At 45.8% G+C, this 20,495-nt stretch overlaps 1 protein-coding gene across 2 annotated transcripts in view; it reads right to left on the reverse strand.

The window, feature by feature from the left end:
- Arhgap25 (Rho GTPase activating protein 25) overlaps positions 1 to 20,495 on the reverse strand; it is a 75,858-nt gene that overhangs the window by 38,130 nt on the left and 17,233 nt on the right. Inside the window, exons 1-2 of one of the 2 annotated variants that reach the window (XM_055617396.1) lie at positions 4,200 to 4,234; positions 2,648 to 2,847 (exon numbers count right to left, since the gene is read on the reverse strand). In XM_055617396.1, coding sequence (XP_055473371.1) covers positions 2,648 to 2,833 — 186 coding nt within the window. In that variant the 5' untranslated portion in view covers positions 2,834 to 2,847; positions 4,200 to 4,234. Of the gene's footprint in view, positions 1 to 2,647; positions 2,848 to 4,199; positions 4,235 to 20,495 lie in introns of those variants that run through there. The other variant, XM_055617395.1, reaches the window with a different exon arrangement.

The raw sequence follows: 20,495 nt of genomic DNA on the forward strand, positions 1-20,495 counted from the left end.
AGAGCTTTGTTTGTTTTCAAGAATCTGGCCTGTCACGAAAGCTTTCAGGTCATTTCTAGATTTTTCTAGGAACCCCTAAAGTGGTAACAATGATAGAGTAGTTAATAGAGCATTAAATAGATTATCTTTATTTTAAAAAGATTATGAAAACTGCAATATATTCACCAACTGTAGTTTGTGATGATAATATGTAACCTATTTTCCAACAGTAAGAAATTAGGTTTTTTTTATTTTCAGAACATTTATATAATATGTTATTTCCATGATTATTGGTTATATCATAGAGTAATGTTCAACACTAAGGAACAGTATTTGAGACATAGTGCCACATTTACTAAATGATATCCTCATTTCAGACCCACAGGACAATTTTCTAAGTGTCTGTAAACAGGGAATGCTGGATTTAGGCAGCTGTTTCTTGATGGGATTGTGAATAACCTTTTATTTGTGTTTTTCTGATGGTCTAAATTCCCTACAGTTCACACATGCAGCTTTTGCAATTACATATGAATGGCAACACGGAGTAAAATGTACCCTTTATAAGGAATAGCCATTCTATCCCTAGAGGTTTTATTTTTAGATCTGAAAGTAACATGTTGTTTTATCAGCCACTTTTTCGGCCACCTGGTAGAGGATCGAGTGGTTTCCTCACTTGGACTTTGATCTGATTAGTATATTCATAGATCTCATTAAAAAAAAAAAAAAAAAACATCCTTACACAGTTAGAGCAGCATTGCCTACTCACTCCTGGTCAAAGAAGCAATGACTTTCTTCCAGGGGAAAGCAGCCAGGTCTCCCATGTGACTGATCTATCCCTTGCCACTAGTTCTTCTTCACCCAGCGGGTTTTCATGTGTAATTTATATCATTAGATCATGTGGCAAATGCAGGTTAGGCAGTGTTGCCTCATTTGAAACAGGAGGAATCCAGGAAAGGTAACAGTAACAGGAGCGGTCACGGAAAGAACACAGAGTTCCATGGGGAACCCCTTTAGCTTTCTACTTTTCACAGAGGCAACCCCTGCCCAGCCGCCCTTTCCATGGGCTTGGGATGGCTGAGGCAGCATTGCCTCCCTAAGGATTCCAACATCAATCGCTCTGATGTGTGAGCCACCGTGATCTGGTCCTGTGTTTGCTAGACTTGCTAGGCTCTGAGTTGTTCGTGAAGAACAGGAAGTCCAGTGACCGCACACAGATGTCTGCAAAAGCCTGGCACGGCGGAGTCCCTGTGACCGTTTCATTTTGGTTCCACACATCTGCTTGTCCACTCACCCCAATATCCATACACATCTTAGCTTCCTAATCACTGGACTGTGTTTTCTCTAACAAGTTCTAGGAAAGCCCTTCCTTCCTGCTTCCATCATCACAGATAGGCACTTGCGGTGGGTCCGCAGCCGTCTCGGATGTTAGAAACCTCAGTTTTTTGGGATTCCATAGGCATGGTTGATGGTGGCCTGTCTCACTCACTCCCCACTGTGAGCATCAGCACAGAGGCAAGGGAGCATGCCCTGGGCCTGAGACTGGGATCAAAGCTGTTTGCAGATTTGTCCTTGTCCTCGTGTGGGACACTGTTCCTCTACGCTCAAAATAGACCCTGCTTTTGACCACTGGCCTTCAGCCCAAGGCACCCTCTGCCACTCCTAGCACCCTAACCACTCATCTGTAGCACCCACGCTCTCTGCTCAACCATCGCTTTGTTTTTGGACACACAGAACCATCTGTTAACAGTGAGCTAACCACTGCCACACCCCTGTTCAGAGTCCCGCAGTGGCTCACTACGACCCGGTGTAAATCCCCAACTGTTTTCAGCGACATTCACAACCCGCCCCCTGAGCCTAGGCCCCTGTCCTCTCTTTTCTGACCTCTTCCCCTCTGCTGCTCATCACTGCTCCTGTCCCTGCTGCCCAGGCCCCTCGGTACTTCCCACACCGGTCACACCTGCCCCGCTAGCCTGTGTTTGGACATTCCCTCTGCCCAGGAGGCTTTTGTAGCAGAGATCTGCTTAGCACACCCGACTCCTTAGCATTGTCACCACCGGCACAGAGTCAGTCTGTTCTCCCCGCTTACGAGCTCAACATGTCTCCCAAGCCTCTCTCTCACCAAGTCTTCTCTTTCCCTCGTAGAACTCCTCTTTTTCTAACAACTACACATTTCCTTTACTTATTGAAATTATTTTCTGCTCTGGTCAGCAGGTGTTTTCCCTGTTTATTACCAATTTCCTTCAAGGGTCTAGAGAAAGGTAACTAGGAGAAGCACATTTATGCATTAATCTACTAGGAATTAAGTAATGTGTGTAATTATGTCATTATATAATAGTTGTTCAATATATATTTATTGAACAACAACAACGGCAAAGAGTGCCCAAGTCAGTTCTCCTGAGCTACCGTGATGAGTTACTATCTCGGTGTCCCCATTATGGTGTGAGACTAGACTTGGGGTGCCCCAGGAGCCATACTGTGCTAGTGGGAACATTTCTGCCATCTTCACACTCAGAGCACATAAAGAAAATTGTGACAAGGCACCTTCACTGTCCCAGGTGGAGGTGACTGACCCCCACTGCCTACAGGAATGAAAGCATCCAGGGGGCCCCTGCCTGAAGCAAACCCAGGTCCTCTGGGCCTGAAGCAGGGACACACACCCAGCAGGTACCTGTGGCTTGGAGTCCTCTTCATCCTTGTAGTAGCAGAGGTGCTGAGCTCTCAACACAAAGTACCGCTGCTGCCAGTTTTTCACGATGGACCTCTGCTTCTTCAGCCAGCCCATCTTAATTGGCCTTTCCAGTGGGTTGGAGTTGGTTGGTGGGTGAAAGGCCGCCATCTGCTCCCCAGTCATCATGCTCCTTGACCGAGCTATAGAGAGGAACAGACAGGCAGGCTGACTGAGAGACATGAAACACAGAGTGAAGACCTGGGGGCGGGGTTGGGGGCCGAGGAAGCCCTGCTGTCCCCTGCACCCCAGAGAGGAGCCAGGGTCCTGCTCCTGAAAGGAGCCCAACCGACCAGCGCCTGCAGTCCAGCTGCCTCCGGCCCTGTGTGCTGCAAAACGCAGATTGGCTGGAGCCTCTGAAGAGGAAGTGGCCACAGCGTTTGACGGAAGGTGCTTCCTTTTCCTGCGTGGGAGTATCTGACAGGGGACAAAATAATGCTCCTGTCTGTGCTCAGAGCAAGGCCCACACAGCTGCAGGGACCATTGCAAGCTGCCTGGTTTTCCTCCATGGCCATTCTGGAGATCCGGCCTGTTGCTTGGACCTCGCTGCCTCACACAGTCTCTCTGGCAGACCATACCCACACACCAGCCCACAAGGACTTGGCACCCCCTGGAGTTTCTGGCCAAGTGTTGTCATGTGCCCTCCAGTCCCCTGCCCATTGTATTTCCATTACTTTGCTGGGCCAAGAGCTTTGGGTGATACGGTTGTCCTATATTTCTCGTCAGACCATCACCACCAACAGAAACAGAAACAGGACTTGAAGCCAGACCCCTCCACCCACTGCATGCTATAATTGCCTCGTGGCTTCCTCCAGAGTCTGTCATTGGATTGGGTCCTGACCTGTGCCTCCATGGTGACTCCCACCCAGAACAACTGTCTCCTTCCTTCCTGTACTTCCAAAGCAACCCGTTCACCACCCTGGTTGCCAGGTAACCCCTTCTTCTAACACCTGCCTTCTTTCTTCTCCAACCAGCTCAACAGTGATCTTATAACCAGTTATTGCTTCTTGGAGCCCTGCCCTTGTGCTGATGCCCTGTTCTCGCCATGCCCAGTGTCTGTGCTCCGCTCTGCTGCTGAAGGAGGTCTCTGTCTCACTGTCCCTTTGCTTAGCTTTGGTTGATCCCTGAGACTTTAATAACATGGCTCAGTTATCAAGCCTAGTCTCATCCTTTTTGTCTTACCTGACCAGAGCCCTGTCCCTTCTCTCCTTGTTTCTGACTGAGACTTCTCCAAGCCTCGGTTTCCATACTAGTTAAACTGGGTTGAATGCAGAATTGTGAAGACTAAAGAAACAACACATGGAAACTGCTCACCACACTTTTCCTCACACATATGCTCACCCTTATTTTTGTCAACAACTCTAAGGATGGAGATCATCTTGGGGAGTGTCACGTTCTCTCTCACTTCGAGCTTCAAACCTCCTGTTTTCAGGCATTCCCATCTTTAGTGCATTTAAGTGGAAACTTCTTCCTGCTGCTTTTAATTCCTATTTACCTGGCTCCTTCTAGGCCCATGGCTCTCGGCCTTCATTCATGTTCGCGGCATCCTCGCAAGTACCAAGACTTTACAGAGAATGGTAGTCTTTCCTCTGCTGCCTCCAGCTGTGTCAAAAACTGTCATCCGTATAATGCAGAGCGCTACAGAGCTGTGCGGGAGGGCTCTGCCCAACGGGCCCTTCACCCCTGCAATTACTCTGTGCTCCTATAAGACAGTTGCACTTTATTCCTTAACTCCCACTAGGGAGCTGTCGGAGTTGCAGCGCATGCTTGATTGAGCCTTCCATCGGACAGCCATCAGCACAGAGGAGCATTCAGTCAGGATTGTGGACTTGCCAGTGTGATGCCCATCTGGTTTGTGAAGAGAACGCTTTGTGTCTGTGTGTCTTGACACCTTAATAACAAGCAAACAAAAACCTTCATTTCCAATCTTTCCTCTCAGCTATCTACTCTTTCCAGAGTCTTTCACTAGGGCTGACCACTTAGGAACTGCCAGGGTGAGGAGATGATGAGCAGACACTGGTTGGGGAGTGAGGAACAGGAATGGAGCTGAGGGAAGGATTAAAGACTGTGCAGTAGGGCATCTTTGTGTGTCAAGGTGTATCTTGAAGAGACTTGTCTGCACTAGGAAGAAGGCACACGTGGACAAAAGCGAAAGTGTGGACACAACTTTCATGCACACAACTTTCGAAGAGGATGGAAGGGTGAAGGGTGAAGCGATGGGCATTCTCTTCGGCTGCAATGGCCTCAGGGTAAGCCCATCCCAGTGCAACGCTTAGGGCTGCTCGTCTGAAGCAACATCATCAGATACAGGGGAAAGACCCCTTTCTTGCAGCAGAGTAATGAGCAGCCTCCATATAACCAAATGGAACCGACTTGGAAAGCGAAGAAATTAGGCAAAGGCCACATATGTCTTTGAGGACCTTGGTCTCTTGAGCCACTCCTAGAATCCCACAGACCTTATTAGGGTCATTGCTAGAAGCCTCCAGAAATTGTACAGGGATTAGCAGAGACCTGAAAGACACTGTGGATTGGAGACACATGGAACCCAGTGGCTAGGGTATTCTTTTATACTTAGTTCTGGGGGAAATTTCATGATTCTTTATGATGAAAAAGCAATAACCAAGCCAAAAAGGATCACCCCTAAAAACACCTGTGCTCTGAAGAATGGCCTGGGAAAGGCAGGGGGATGTGTGAATGCCTCATATTTTTAAATACAGCCCAAAGGGGATGTAATAGCCATGTGATGGGAAGGCACGGTGCCAAGGCCTTGCCTAAACTGATGCCCCTCAGCATGTATTTACCATACAGCCAGTGTTTCTTGTGTACCTGCTGCCATCCTACCATCCTTGACATGACCATATACCCGGGGTCACGCCTCATAAGTGAGAGCATGTGGAGAGGTCTGTATACCTTGGACACAGCTGGAAGTGACCCCAGTGTGGGGGGGATTGACAGCCGTGAACCAGCGACTGGGCAGCCCCTCTCTGTTAATGAGCCCCCTCTGTCAATGGTCAGCTCTTCAGAGTGAAAGTGGTCATGGTGGCAAGCTTTACTGGGAGCTGGTCTTCACACCCATGGTAAGCCTTCCCCTCAGGGAGGAGATATGAACTATGCGTGGGCTGAAGACCAGGCTACAGAGGAAAAGGGGAAGTGGGGTGTTTGTAGAATTCCCTGGAACAAAAGCAGGGTGAGGGTTTCAATGGGGCCAGGAACCCACCCTTACTCTAGGAAAGAGAAAAAGAACAAGCTGGCTGGCACTGTGCTAGACAACACAGCAGTCACTGTAAGTGGCTGCAGCTAAACAGGATCAAGTAAAACATGCATTTACATTAGCCATAGTTCAAGCACTCAGTAGCCAATGGACTAGTGGGCTTAGGAAAGTGGCCGTGGGTGAAGAATAACCTTCCTCTGAGAGGGCACAGGGAGCCATTTCATGTCACTGGGCAAGGGGACTATGAAAAACATATTGTGCAATTAGACTGTCCCTGGATTTTAGTCTACAGTGAGAGAAGGGAAGAGAAGCTGTACTGTGTACCCAGGTTTTATGTCTGCAGCAGAAGTTAGCTTATTTTTGCCCAAGTTGGAACAAGAGAAGATTAAAGAAGGAAGTATGAGCAGAGACGTCGCCTCGGAAACACTGTCACTTCCTCTTCACCTTCCCATCTGCTGACCCGCTGACCTGAAAAATAACCACAAACTTTCTTAAGGCCCACCTCTGAAACATCTCTACCACCTGCTTTCCAGCCGCCCTGGCCAAGGCTCTGTGTTAGGCAGGCGTGGATGTAGGGAGGAGGCTCATCAGGATTTCGAGCCTGGAGGGTGTGCTGAAGTCTTCTCACGCTGAGCCCCACCGTGGAAACCTGCCTGAACAAATTAGAAAGGGAAAGAGAATTCCTATGGCTGCCCTCCAGACCTCTCTAAGTTGCAGGGCCGCCTGACTGCTTACAGGCACCAAAGGGCAATTCTCAAGTTCACTACACTGCTGGGCCCTTTTCTGAACCATCCCCCATCCCTGCCTTGTACTCACAGACCTACCCTAGCCTGCCTGCCTGTCTCTGGTCTCTATAACTTGCAACCTGTGACAGTCTCTATGACTGACCCAATGGGCTGCGGCTCCTGCCGTCAGCACAGATCAGCTTGCCGATCCTGTGACCCTTCTTAGGCACAGACTTACATTTGTCTCCTGATAACAAATCTCCCATGAGCCTCCATGCCTCTCTCCTACCTAGAAGATCAATCGAAAACCCCCTGCCAATAGACCTGGAATCCTTGTGGCTTCCTCAGATTTTTCTGTTCTTCCTCCAACCAACAGGGCAGTGTGCTCCTTGCACTGATTTCCTCTTTAGAAGTTCTTGCCCACCCTTTGAGATTCCATGACATTCTCCATGAGAAAGCCTGGCAGCTAAACTTGGCTCTCTAGCCCCCTTCTCCGGAGACACTTCTGTGGTACAGCATTTGTCACCATGCCTGGCAATTTTATTTTTGACCCTGTCTCCCTTTCTACTTACAGTGTAAGAGGACAAGGATGCTGGCTCTGTGCTTGTCCCTGCTCGTCCTGTATCCTGGTCCCCAGTGAAGAGCCGGCAGGATGACACAGAGAGCTACTCAGGCTTCTGGAACAGTGACTGATTAAGTGTCAGTCTGTTCTACGCCTTGTTTCTTCCTCCGTGAGATTGTGGGCACCAGAAGCATTTTGTGGGTGATAAGCCCACGAGAGTTAGCAATGATCATGGAAATTTCTCAGCTAGTGCCTACCTTCAAAATACAAGAAGTGAAAAGAAGCTGGTGTTCTGAACATTACTATTTTGAATATGTAGTGGATCCGGTGTTTTTTTACATGTGACGAAGGGCTAAAAAGAGTAAAGGATAAAAGGAGAGAGAGAGGTGGAAGGGAAAGGCCAGCAGAACACCACATACGCCCTGGCGTAACAGACAGGCCTGGACGAGAAAGGTGTTGGTGGGAAAGGACACCCCTGTGAGGTATGTCTGGGAGTAGATGCCCAGGCTGAGACCAGAATGAACAAGAAGGAGCCGGGGTCTCCATGAGGCATGGAGTTTGCACAGCTCAGGGAAGCTGGCCTCCCCTGCTCACACCGCCCACATCGCTGAGTCCTTGACAGGTGGCAGCACCATGTCAGATCCAAGACCACATACCCCCCCCCGCTTGAGAATCTCACAGAACCCCAAGACCCACTTGCAGGAAGCGGGGGTGGAGTTAGAGAACAAGAATGCTTAGCTTCCAGCCACCCCGGAGTTCTGGGTGTCACAGGTAAGAATCTGGACCAAGAGAGGCTAGAAAGAAAAATTTACCTAACATAAAAATCCCACATTAGATAGATAGATAGGTGGATAGATGGATAGATAGATAGATAGATAGATAGATAGATAGATAGATAGATAGATAGACAGACAGACAGACAGACAGACAGACAGACAGACAGACAGACAGACAGACAGACACGGTGAGAAGTTAATGGGGCTGCGTACAGCAGCAGTTGGCAATGAGGGAAGCAGCCATCACTGTGGGCTGTGGCTACAGTCCTCCATACAAGACAGGAGAAATACTGCCACACACGGAGAGTGTCATACAGCCTAGAAGAGCTCTAGCCAGCAGAGGGTCCCTGGTGAGTACTTAGTGAATGAACGAAATAAACATTTTAGGATGCACTGACGATTAGCATCAATGGGGCTTTGTTTTGTAACGAGTTTTCCTGTCTGTGGGACTTCTAGGCGTGCTCGTTCATTCCAGTGCAGGCAGCAGCTGGTAGAAGGACCGATGCCTACTCCAATAATAGCGGCCAGTGACTTACTGCACTGCAAGTCCTTTCAAGCGCCTGCTATGGTGCAGTACCCCACATGTGCCCGTTACTTCCATGGCCACACCAGTTCTTTGTTAGGTAGTACCTGAATGCGACCTCCACCTTAAAGACAAGGCTCTGAAGAGCAGAGAGCTAAAGTGATTCTCTCCAGCTACTGACAATCTGATTGAAAAGCCAGCTATCCATACGCAGGCCACGAGACCCAGAAAGGAACGGCATCCTGTGGTGAAGAGAGCTGCCCACATTAAAAATCAAAGCGGTTGTAGAGTGAGAAAGCGTGCAGAAGGCAGGGACAGCCCAGCCTTCATCTGGGCAGGAGCAAAGCCGTGAGGACCCACCACAGGAAGCTCCAGGTCTCCTGTGAGCCTCTGCTGCTTAGCAGAACGCTGGGAGCTGAGTCATTCACCCGGAACAGACATCATTTGGTTTACAGTTCTCAAGGCTGCACGGGGCACTAGCTATAATGTCCCATGGTAAGGCCAGAGGAAGGAGCAGGAGGAAATAAGAGAGCGTTGTAACAACCTTTCAAGTTACAAGTCCCCTTTGTAACAACCTAGCCCCAGATAGAGACACCATTCCATCTGTGAGGAGAGTCCTTGTGACATAATTACCTTCTGTGAGGCCCCACCTCCAGACGCTGCTGCACTGCAGTCAATTCCCAATATGTGAAGTCCGGGGGACAGACTCTAACCAGGCGACACCCACATGGTCCCCACCCAAGTGGCCTCAAACATTATGTATAAACAACCTCATGCTTCTACTTCCTCCCACTGTGTCATATGTGATGGCCATCAGGCCTTGAAAAAAAGCACTCACAGAGAAATAGTACTGAAACCTCAAACCTTCCACCCAGGCTTTGTTGACGCCAACAGGAAGATGGACATATTAGGTAATCCTGCTGCATCTTCCCAGCTCACTGTGTGGGCATGGAGTGGGCAGCAGAGCTGAATTAACCCTGCTCCATTGCCAGGCTGAGAGGAGGCTTCTGGGCTACCCTTTGAGCACCAACGTCCTTGCTACCTTCTGCTGCAAACAACCAGCGAAGTAACCACAATGCCGTTTTCACTTCGCTGTGAAGGACATCGCCACTTAGAGGAGCCGTGAGACTAGAGGCCGCAGAGGGGCTTGTGCTGTGGGCTCTCAACTCCCACAGGAACCTTCCCCGGACACTCACGCTTGAGAACAGATTCATGTAACACCTAGAATTGTTCTCTGAAGGCCTGTCTTCTCTGCCCAGGACGGGAGTGTGCTTCACTTGCTACCCCTGATGGAATCGTCTTTGCTGTTAGTCGGATGACCGTGACAAGTGAAAAAGCAGAGCCCGCCTGGGAGAGGAAGTTGGGATTTGACAGAAAAGGCAGGCAGGGATGTTGTCTCCGCAGTAACATGGTGGGTAGTGACAGAGAGAGAGAGAGAGAGAGAGAGAGAGAGAGAGAGAGTATGTGTAAGAACAAATGAGAAGAAGAGAGACAGATTAGGGATTAGGAGGGGCTGGCTTTCTGCTTTTATCCATTCAGCAGCCCTAGAACCTAGACTAGGACCAAGCCTCTGCCTCAAAAGTTTTCCAGCCTTCAGAAAGTTCTCCTAGTCTAGGGGACCCCTTGGGACATCCTGACGCTGTTCACACTTGGGGGCTTTCATGTTTCTTAGGACTGTAGCATACAATTGCCTCTCCTTCTTCTGCTCCATCAGTTGCTACAGCCCCCTGGCTCTCTCTCTCTTTCTCTTCTGCCCATCTCTGCATAACAGGAAACCAAGTGTAATAACAAGAAGCTTTGCAGAGTGGTGAGAACTTCCTACTGAGCGCTGCCTCTTCCTCAGTGCAGACAGAATTAGGCAATGGGTGGCAAAGGAGCCTGAGCAGACAAGGTGGCCATGTCTCTGCCTATCCAGAAGCTACCTGACCTCCCACCCCCATCATTCATGTGAGAAAGAATGAGCCACACCTGCGGGACTCTGGGATAGTTAAGAGTCATGAGCTACCCAGTGACGAGAGTTAAAGTAACATAGGTATGCCCTTCCTCCAGCATCCAAACTAGCACTTTAGGGAAGGGTTTTTGCTTTATTACCCACTAACATCCATAAATAAACAGTGTGTTAGGGTGCTGGAAGACTTTGCATTTTATATGTGTGAGAGTCCCTCCAAGGAAACAACACCCCAGGCCCATCAAGACCTGAGTCTTGGGGGCCACAGACTTTTGTCCTTCCTCAGACATTGCTCTAGCCCACTCCTGGGGCCACTGCTGGTCTTTGGGAAGAATAGTTTCTGCCACAAACTCTACCCAATGAGCTGCGCTCATTTTTAAACTACTTTATTTGGGGCTCCTTAAAGCCTCTCCCTTCCAACCCCCCAACCCTTGGTAGGAGAGAGAAGGCTGGTGGGGAGAGGGATCTCAGACCCTTTTACTTCTCCAGGTTGTTTAGGGTCAGTGGGTTCTTTGGGGCTACACTAATTCTGTCAACAGCAAACTCAGCAAGCAGTCTCCTTCGAGGCGCTGCGTTGAAACCTTTTTTCTTTGTCTGTCTCCAAGCCGCCACACCATCCGTCTCTGGTCTCTCCAAACCGCCACACACTCTCTTTCTGAACTCTGGAATTTATGGTCCTCACAGTCCTAGACCACGTGCCTCTCTGTGCAGCATGAGGCAGGCCGTTACCAGCGGGCAAAGACAAACCCCCTTAGGAGGCAGTTATCAGCTTTGGACAAACTAAAGCCCAAACTAAATTCCACACTTGGGATTAGAACAAAAACATATTCACATAACAAAACTGAGTTTTTAAGGAAACCAAAACTTCGATTATACCATATGTGACTAAGACTTGGCTTTTGATGGCCAATGATATAGCCTGACAAAAGGATTGTAAATCCCAGTAGAAACTGAAATAACTTACATATGATCAGATGGCTGATGACATAAGATATTGATTAGTGTTGTTAAGCATAATCAAAGCAACATGGTTAGAAAATAAAATATCCGTATTTACTTAAGCATAAAGTTACACTGAATGTGGAATTAGCTTTAAAATATCTCAGCAAAGAAGAGATGAAGGGATAGATTCAGAGGCAACAAACTGAATAAACGTTGACTTTCAGAGGTGGAATACAGAGGAACGTATGTGGGGGAGCACATTCACTCTTTCAAGAGTCTATTAACACCCTCACCCTAGCCCTGATTTTCATCTTAGCTGTCTTCCCAAGTCAGCATTTCCAGACCTGACGGCTACACTACTCATCCTTGAATCACTGAGACTACCCAGATGTCACATTAAACAGGTCACCTTTCCCTCAGATGGACCTGCCCCACCCCAACCCCCCACTCCATCATTTAATCGACAACGAAGTGGGAGCACGGAGCTCCTGGAGCTTCTGCTATGAGGACTACTTCCTGCCCGCTCACTCTACGAAGCACAGAAGCCCCGGAAATTCAAAGAGGAAACTCAACTATGCTGCCCTACCCCCATCCCTAGGCTGGGCATTGAGAGTCTCTGACCTCCAGTGGCAGTTCTCCTTCTGAAACGTCCAAGGCCATCTCAGCAACAAGAGGAGGAGGAAATCTAAAAAGAGTGACACAAAATCTGAAGGTGTGTGTGAGGACTGTTTTAGCTATTCTGGATTTTCTTGTCTTTCCATATGAAGTTGAGAATTGTTCTTTCAAGGTCTATAAAGAATCACGTTGGAATTTTGATGGGAAATGCATGGAATCTGTAGATTGCTTTTGGTAAAATGGCCAGTTTTACTACATTAATCCTACCAATCCATGAGCATGAGAAATCTTTCCATCTTCTCATATCTTCTTCAATTTCCTTCTTCAGAGACTTGAAGTTCTTGTCATACAGGTCTTTCACTTGCTCGGTTAGAGTTACATGAGGATATTTTATTGTCTGTGGCTGTTGTGAAGGGTGTTGTTTTCTTAATTGCTTTCTCGGACTGTTTATTGTTTGTATTCAGAAGGGCTACTGATTTTTTTTTTTTTTAGTTAAAAAATTGCTGAAGGTGTTTATTAGCTGTAGGAGTTCTCTGGTAGAATTTTGGGGTCACTTACGAACCCTCCTCCATCTCTGGTGGGAGAGCAAACTTGTACGACCACTGTGGAAATCAGTCTGGTACTTTCTCAGAAAACTGGGACTAGATCTACCTCAAGACTCAACCGTACCACTCCTGGGCATATATCTAAAAGATGTTCCACCATGCCGCAAGGACACTTGCTCAACTATGTTCATAGCAGCTTTGCTCATAATAGCAAGAAACTAGAAACAATTAGACATCCCTCAACTGAAGAATAGGTGAAGAAAATATGGCACATTTACACAATAAGATATTACTCAGCTATTAAAAACAAGGACATACTGAATTCTGTGGGAAAATGGATGGAACTAGAAAATATCATCCTGAGTGAGGTAACCCAGACCCAAAAAGATATCCATGGTAGGTGCTCACTTATAAGAGGACATTAAACATAAAGTACAGGGTAACCACGCTACAATTCATAGATCCAAAGAAGCCGGGGGGGGGGGGGCAAGGGAGGAGGCTGCAATCTCCCTCAGAGGTGAAATAAGATAAACACTGGAGACGGAGAGAAGGATCTGGATAGGAGAGAATGGGAAGGGGTGCAGGGGTGGAGATTAGGAGTAAGGAGATGGGGAAAGAGAAGGGTAGGAGGCATCTCTGGGATTTCCCAGACATGTACTGTAGGGGAGGCCCCAGGAAGTCTATAGGTCACCCTAGCTGAGACTCCAAGCAAGGGCTTATGCAGCCTGAAGCGGCCACCTCCTATAACCAGGCAGGACTGCCAGTGGCAGGATAAGGACCCCAACCCACCCACAAAACCTTCAACCCAAAATCTGTCCTGCCTACAAGATGTGCAGGGACAAAGACAGAACAAAGATTGAGGGAATGGCAAACCCAAGACCGGCCCTACCTGAGACCCATCCCATGGAGAGAACCAACCTCTTACACTATTTATGCTCTGCCATGCCTGTAGACAGGAGCCTAACATAACTCCTCTGAGAGGATTCAACCAGCACTTGATAGAAACAGAGGCAGAGACTCGCAGCCAAACATTAGACAGAGCTTGGGGAGTTCTATGGAAGAGTTTGGCTGAGGGAGCCAGAGGGCTCAAGGACACCACAAGAAGACCTGCATAGTCAACTAACCTGGGTCCATGGGGGCTCACAGAGACTGAAGCACCAACCAAAGAGGCATGCATGAACTGGTCCTCATATGTAGCAGATGTGCAGCTTAGTCTTCATGTGGATTCCCCAAAAACTGAAGCGGGGACTCTGATGCCTACATTAGGATCCCATTCCCCCAGCTGACCTGCTTGTCTGGCCTCAGTGGGAGAGGATACACCTAGTTCTGCAGCGATTTAATGTGCCAGGGCTGGCTGGTACCCATATGAGAAAGAAAAGGAGAGGGGAGAGTGGAGAAAGGGGCTTGCAAGGGGAGTACTGGGAAGAGAGGGGGCTACCATCAGGATATAAAATGAATAAATAAATAAAATTTTTAAAATATCTCCATGGGGTAAAGAGAATGATTTTCAATGTGGTTTATAAAGTTAAATACTTTATATACAAGGTACCCAAAGTTAGACAGCTTTGCCTGTTCTGTACTTATCTATGCCAAATGCCAAATGTCTAGAATATTCTATGAATGCAAGAATTCTTAAATATAATGACCTATATAATCCACAGTTGAGACAAATTTTTTAAAGCTCAGTGTTCTCAAAAGACTGTGAACATGTATTCAATATATTCAACGTCAGCCTCATTGAGAGTCAGTAACTGAGAATGGGAGATGGCGTTCTCGGAGGTTAAAGAATATGTGCTCTGGTGTGGCAGAGCACTGCTCCAATCGCAGCACTTTTCCTTCCTTCTATGTGGCTTGTCACACTGATTGGCCTTTTAAGACTACGTCATCCTGAAGTTCAATCAATCTTGTCATGACAGTGCATGGCCTTTGATACTGTGGAATCCTGGTTGACTGTATTTTGATGGCAATGTTTACAACAAGGTTATGAAAGGTAATAGTTTGTGCTGTCCTGTAGTATTTTTGGCTAGCTTTGATTTCAGGGGAATGCTACCTTGTAAAACAAGCTGGGAAGTTTTCCCATCTCTTAATTTTTTTTTTTTTTGAAAAGAGAAGGATTGGTGTCAGTCATTTTAAAATTTTTGTTGGAGGGGCTGGAAAATGACACAGCAGTTAAAAGCTCTGGCTGTTCTTCCAAAGAACTGTATTCGATTCCCAGCACCTATCTGGTGGCTCATAGCATGTGTATCTCCAGTTCTAGGGGATCTGCTGCCCTCTTGTGGCTTCCAAGGGTACCAGGTGCACACTCACGTATTCAGTCAAAACACTCATCTCACATAAACTAAGATAAAATACATTTAAAAACACAAAATTTTGGTGGAGTTCACTGGTGAAGTTATTGGGTCTTTCCTCTGTCAGGTTTGTGATTACTGATTCAATCTTTGCCATAGTTGTAGGTTTATCCCAATTTCTTAACTCTTCTTCATTGAGTCTTGGTAGTGTGGCATATCTGAAATGTTCTTCCATCATTTCTAGCAATCAAGGTTGCTGCTAACTGTCCAAATGTGCTAACTTGTATTATTTGTGTTATTTGTGTGTCTGTGAAATAGGTAGCCCTGTCTCTAATCCCTTCTTTTTAATTTCAGTGATTTATTACAGCCCCTTCTGCAGTTCCAGCGTATTTTGACTGCTGTGAGGACAGCTGTCCTTATTCTCTTTCAGTTAGTATTTGTAGGGAATGTATCTTAAAGCTTTCACTTTTAATCTACTGTGTGTGTTGTTGTTGTTGTTGTTGTTGTTTGTTTTGCTTTGTTTGTTTGTTTGCACACAGTGATCCTTTTGTAGACAGCATGTTGTTGGGTCATGTTTTCTTCTCCATTCAGAAAAATCTGTTTTGTCATTTATATTCAAAATAATCATTGATGATGAGGGACTTAAGTCTGTGCATTTGCTATTAATTTCTCACATTCCTTAGAGCATTTGGTCCCTCATTTTCTGTATGACTATCTTATTCAACTGAAATTTTACAGCAAAAGGTTTAATTTTTTTTCTTGCAACTGTTATTTAACTATTTTATATTGATTACAAATTGGAATTATACTTAATAGTTCAAACTTAATTCATTCTAATTTGGACCTATCCCAAGTTAACTTTTATAATATGCAAATACTGTTTTTTAATGCTTGTCTTCTTATGTCTTTAGTTCTTAATATTATCAAATTGCATTTTTATATCTCATAATCACAAGAAATTTACCAATCTTTTAATCTTAAAAGTTTTAATCCCCTTAAATTATTAAGATAAGTGTATAGTTTATAAACCAAAATTGCAGTTATGTTAGTGTCTAGAGAAATCTTTAAAAATTTAAATCACACAAAAATAAGGGTACAGTGTCACATCACTGTTATAACTTGCGTTAATAATTGTAGATCACACACAGATTTTCTGAGGTCTGTATGTCTTCGTTGTCTTTGAGTTACGATTAGTAACCTTCAATTTTGACCTTCAGGGCCTTATTTAGAACTTCTTGCAGAGTGAGACTGACAAATTCTTTTAGCTTTTGTTTCTCTGGGAATGTCTTACCTTCTCTCTCACTTAAAAAAAATTCTTTTTATTTGTTTATGGTGTGTGTGTTTGTGTGCGCACGCCATCACATGTGTACATGCACGCATATGTACACACATGCACAAGCAACATGAAGCACATATGAAGGGCAGAAGACAACTTCCAGGGGTCAGGTCTTTCACCATGTTGGTCCCAAGAATTTGAACTCATCTGGTCTGGTGACAAGCACCTTTGTGTGAGCTGAGTTAGCATGATTGCAGGATAGTTTTGCTGGGTATAAGATTCTTGGTCAACAGTTCCTCTTCTTCCAAAAGGTTGAATTCATCAGATCATTGCTTTTTGGACTTCAAAGTTACTGATGAGAATTTTTCTCATAATCTTATTGAGAATCCTTTGTAGGTGATCGGTTACTTCTCTTTATCTCTTTGTCACTCTTTGCTGAAAGTCTGGTTGTGATACATCTCTGTGGGCCCAGAGCCCATTATACTTGTAATTAACTCAGCATCTTGGACCTTTATATTCATATCTTCCATCAAGTGTGGGAAGCTTTCAATTATTACTTCTTTAGACATCCACTCTTCCCCATTCTCTCTTCCTCTGAGACTTTCACAATGAGAGTTTATCTCTGTTGACTCATGTCCTATGGATCCCTTAGTCTCTGAGCACTTTTCTTCAATCTGGTTTGTGTTCCGCAGACTTGGCTATTGTCACCATCCTACCCTTAAGCTGGCAGGTTCTTTTTGCTTCCTCCTCATATCTGGTTTTGAAACTCTCTGGTAAAACTTTTGTTTAATTTATAATAATTTTTAGCTTCAGCATTTCTTTTAATTTTCTTTTGTGTTTTCTATCTCTTCTTCACAGACAGTTTATACTGATCTATTTCTCCCTTTTGAATAGGCCATACTTTCTTGTTTCTTTATATACTTTGTAGTTTTGTTGTTCTTGGAGAGAGAGAGAGACAGAGACAGACAGACAGACAGAGAACTCAACATTTGAACTTGATAATATGACTCTGGAAATCAGATTTTCCTCCTTCTCCAGGGGTTTCTGGCTTTTTAAAATCGGTCTGTTGTAAATGTCAAAGATTATTTCATTTGCAGGAAAAAAGGGAAGTTTGAAAGGTGGAATAAAAGGCATGGACTTTTTAAATTTTCAGAAAGTCAATAATCAAAGATGGAGAGCTCACACAAAGCCAGGATGAAATAAGGTAAACAGAAATGATCACCCCTGGTTTGCCTGGAGCACAGACTACTGTCATTAGGTGACCAAGTCTCTTTGTCCATCCTGGCTCCAGCAAGCAGCACTAGTTGCTTAGAGAATGGGTTCACAGCTTCCTGGCACACTGCTGGCAACAAGAGACAGGTACTGTGATGGCTATTCTTACCATCTTGACTATATCTGGAATAAACTATAATCCAGAAATGGATGGCAAACCTGTGAGAGATTTTCTGTTTGGTTTGAGAAGTGAGTGAATCCACTTCCAGTCAAGACTATCTTTGGGGGGTGGGAAGAAGACACACCTTTAATCTGGGCCACATCTTCTGCTTGAAGTCAATATAAGGACATAGAAAAAACAAACAAATAAAACCTTTCTCTCTTTGCCTGCTTGTCCTCCCCTTGCTAGCACACTGATTCCTTTACTGACATTGGAGATTATTTCTTCAGAATTCCAGCATATACAGAAGACCATCGGAGACATCCAGCCTTGTGGGATTGAACAACTACTAGATTCTTAGACTTTCTGATCACAGCTAGCCAGTGTTGATGAGCTGGTCTTCAGCCTGTAAGTCATTCCACTAAATTCCCTTTTATTGAAGGAAGTAAAGGAAAAACTCAAAGTCCCTAATATTAGTGGAATGTATTTGTTATTCACAGAGTATCCTGGGCTAAGATGATCGTATCTGATAAACACACAGACAGACAGACACAGAAACAAAGACAGAGAGAGATAGACAGAGAAATTCATTCCACAAGTTCTGTAACTCTAGAGAACCTTGACTAAAAAGTATTCATGTTTCAAGACTCTGAATTTACCAAAATTAAACACAATTTACCACCCAAGCCTTCTCCTGGAAAACTGAAGTCTACATGAGACACCGGAGTTCCAAAATAGTTACACTAGGTGGTTCTGCAAGTTGATGCCCAGGTAGGGATACATATTTCTGGTGTTTCTGTCATTGTCCCAGTTTCTCCCCTGGCTTATGTTTTAGGGAACAATGCCACTCAGCTAAATCCAGCCAAAAAAATAGAAATTTGTCAAAACCAAAAGAGCTTATATGTTTCATAATAAACTGAGTTGGGATATACTTGGGAACACAACAAATATTTAATTCTTTTATTTCTTTTTGTTTCTTTGTGTGTATGAGGTGTGTGTGCACAGTATGTGTAAGCATTTGTGCACATGTCACAGTATATGTGTGTATAAGTGGAGGTCAGAGGACAACTGTTCTCTCCTACTGTGGATGGGGATCAGGCTCAAGTCCTCAGGCTTTTGTGGCAGGTACCAAGGAGCCATCGTGATGGCAAGAATCAATAGTTTAATAGGAATTGAAAACAGAACGAGGGGGAAAGCAATTGTTTCATGTGTTTGAGGATGAGTCATTCTTTTCCTCCTTTGACCCTCTCAGCTCAGCCATTGTCTCTCTCCTTCTCTTCTTTGGCATTTCCTTCTCATTCCAGCTCCAAAAGGGGCTGACTTAAACTCAGATCCGAGAGGTGCAGGAAGAAGCTGCACTTAGATTCAAGAAAAGCCTCCAAGAAGGCATGCTCCTCTGGTGTGTGGGAAGACTCCATGGCACAAACAGACCAACCGCCCATTGCCTTAACTGTGAATCCTCAGGTGGTATGTGGCAGGGTTTTGTTGTTTGGAGGCAGGAGTATTTGGAGCATGAACTTCCAGAGGATGCAGAGGGAACTCCAATGTGTTCTCCAGGAAATGTGCACCGGCTACCCCAATTCTCAGAACCTTTGTCGGAACCATAAAAGATACTTTAGAAAATGCTGCTTTTGTGATCTTTGGGAGGCCTGGGAAAGGAGGCCTGAGAGTTCAGATGGGAAATCCATATTTGTTATGCCTAATTCTCAGTGTGTTCTGTGGGCAGTACTAGCGAGGAAAAAAAAATGAAAGAAAATGTTTATAAGCCACTGAAGGAAGAAAGGAAGACTCAGAGTCCCTAATGTTCATGGAACATGTTTGTTATTCACAAAATATCTTGCACTAGGATGACCAAGACCAGCTCTTGACACTAAAACCATAATCCACACAGGAAAAGCTTGATACTAGATTCCACCAGGATCAACACTTTTCACTCTTTGATCTGCATAAGGCATTGCAAGGCAGGTAACAGAGCGGGAGAAAGCACCTCCGATTGCACACTTGACTAAAGACCTGTATTTAGAATATACTTTAGTTTTTACCGTCGGTGGTAATCCACTTACTTCCCAGCCTGCTGCCTCTTTACTCAATAAAATATTCTTCAAAAAAGAAAAACGGAGAGGGAGGAAGAGGAAAGGGAGGAAGAAGAGGAGAAGAGGGGGTGGAGGGAAAGAAGGAAAGGATCTCTCAAAACTCATCATTGAGAAAACAGGCCGAGTTTTTAAACGGCCAAAATATTTGAACTGACACTTTGTCAGATGAAAGGGTGCTATATATCACCACTCACCAAAAATCTAAAATAAAACCACAGTGGCATGCTATGCAAAAGTATTGGAACGCATGTTGTAAAGTGTAAAGGCGAACTGACAGCAAGGACTGGCAAGCGGGGAGCAGCAGCTTTCACGGGAGGGTGGTCACACAGGAAATGGCGCTGCCACTCTGGCAAACAGCTAAGCGTCCAGACTCTCCAGGAGTCCCGCTCCCCGACGTTTACCTAAGAAAAGTGACGCAGACAACCGCCAAGTAGGTGTGGACAGAAGCTCCTGATCACCTCTGTCAGAAACAACCCACTGTTCTCATAGTCTTTCTCTCTCATGTTGTGAGGACACGGAGGGTGACTTTTCTCCTGCCCTTCATAAGGACCAAGCATGTGACCGCAAGGGCAGTATACACCTGCGCTCAACAGCGAGGAAGAGAAGGACAAACAAAATTGAGGATTCAGTCTACACCAGGTCCTGCGCGCTCTGGCCGGGCTTGCCGCCACCTAGTGGCTCCTGCCGGCATCGGCTCGTAAGGGCTGCCGGCCGCGGCGCGCAGAACTGCGCTCCAGCAGCTAAACGCAGTGCCAGAAACGTCCATCGGTTGTCACTTGTATTGGTCCAGCCCATGGAGATTGGGCCAGGAAGACAAGACGAAACTAGCAACCCCGTGTCGGGTGCTTTCCCGTCAGCATGGTCTTTTCGTCTGCATTCCTTTACACATAATACCCAGGAAACACCCTAGATGGG

Source organism: Psammomys obesus, unplaced genomic scaffold (assembly GCF_907164565.1).
Source record: "Psammomys obesus unplaced genomic scaffold, mPsaObe1.curated_primary_1811, whole genome shotgun sequence".
Classification (NCBI taxonomy): domain Eukaryota; kingdom Metazoa; phylum Chordata; class Mammalia; order Rodentia; family Muridae; genus Psammomys; species Psammomys obesus.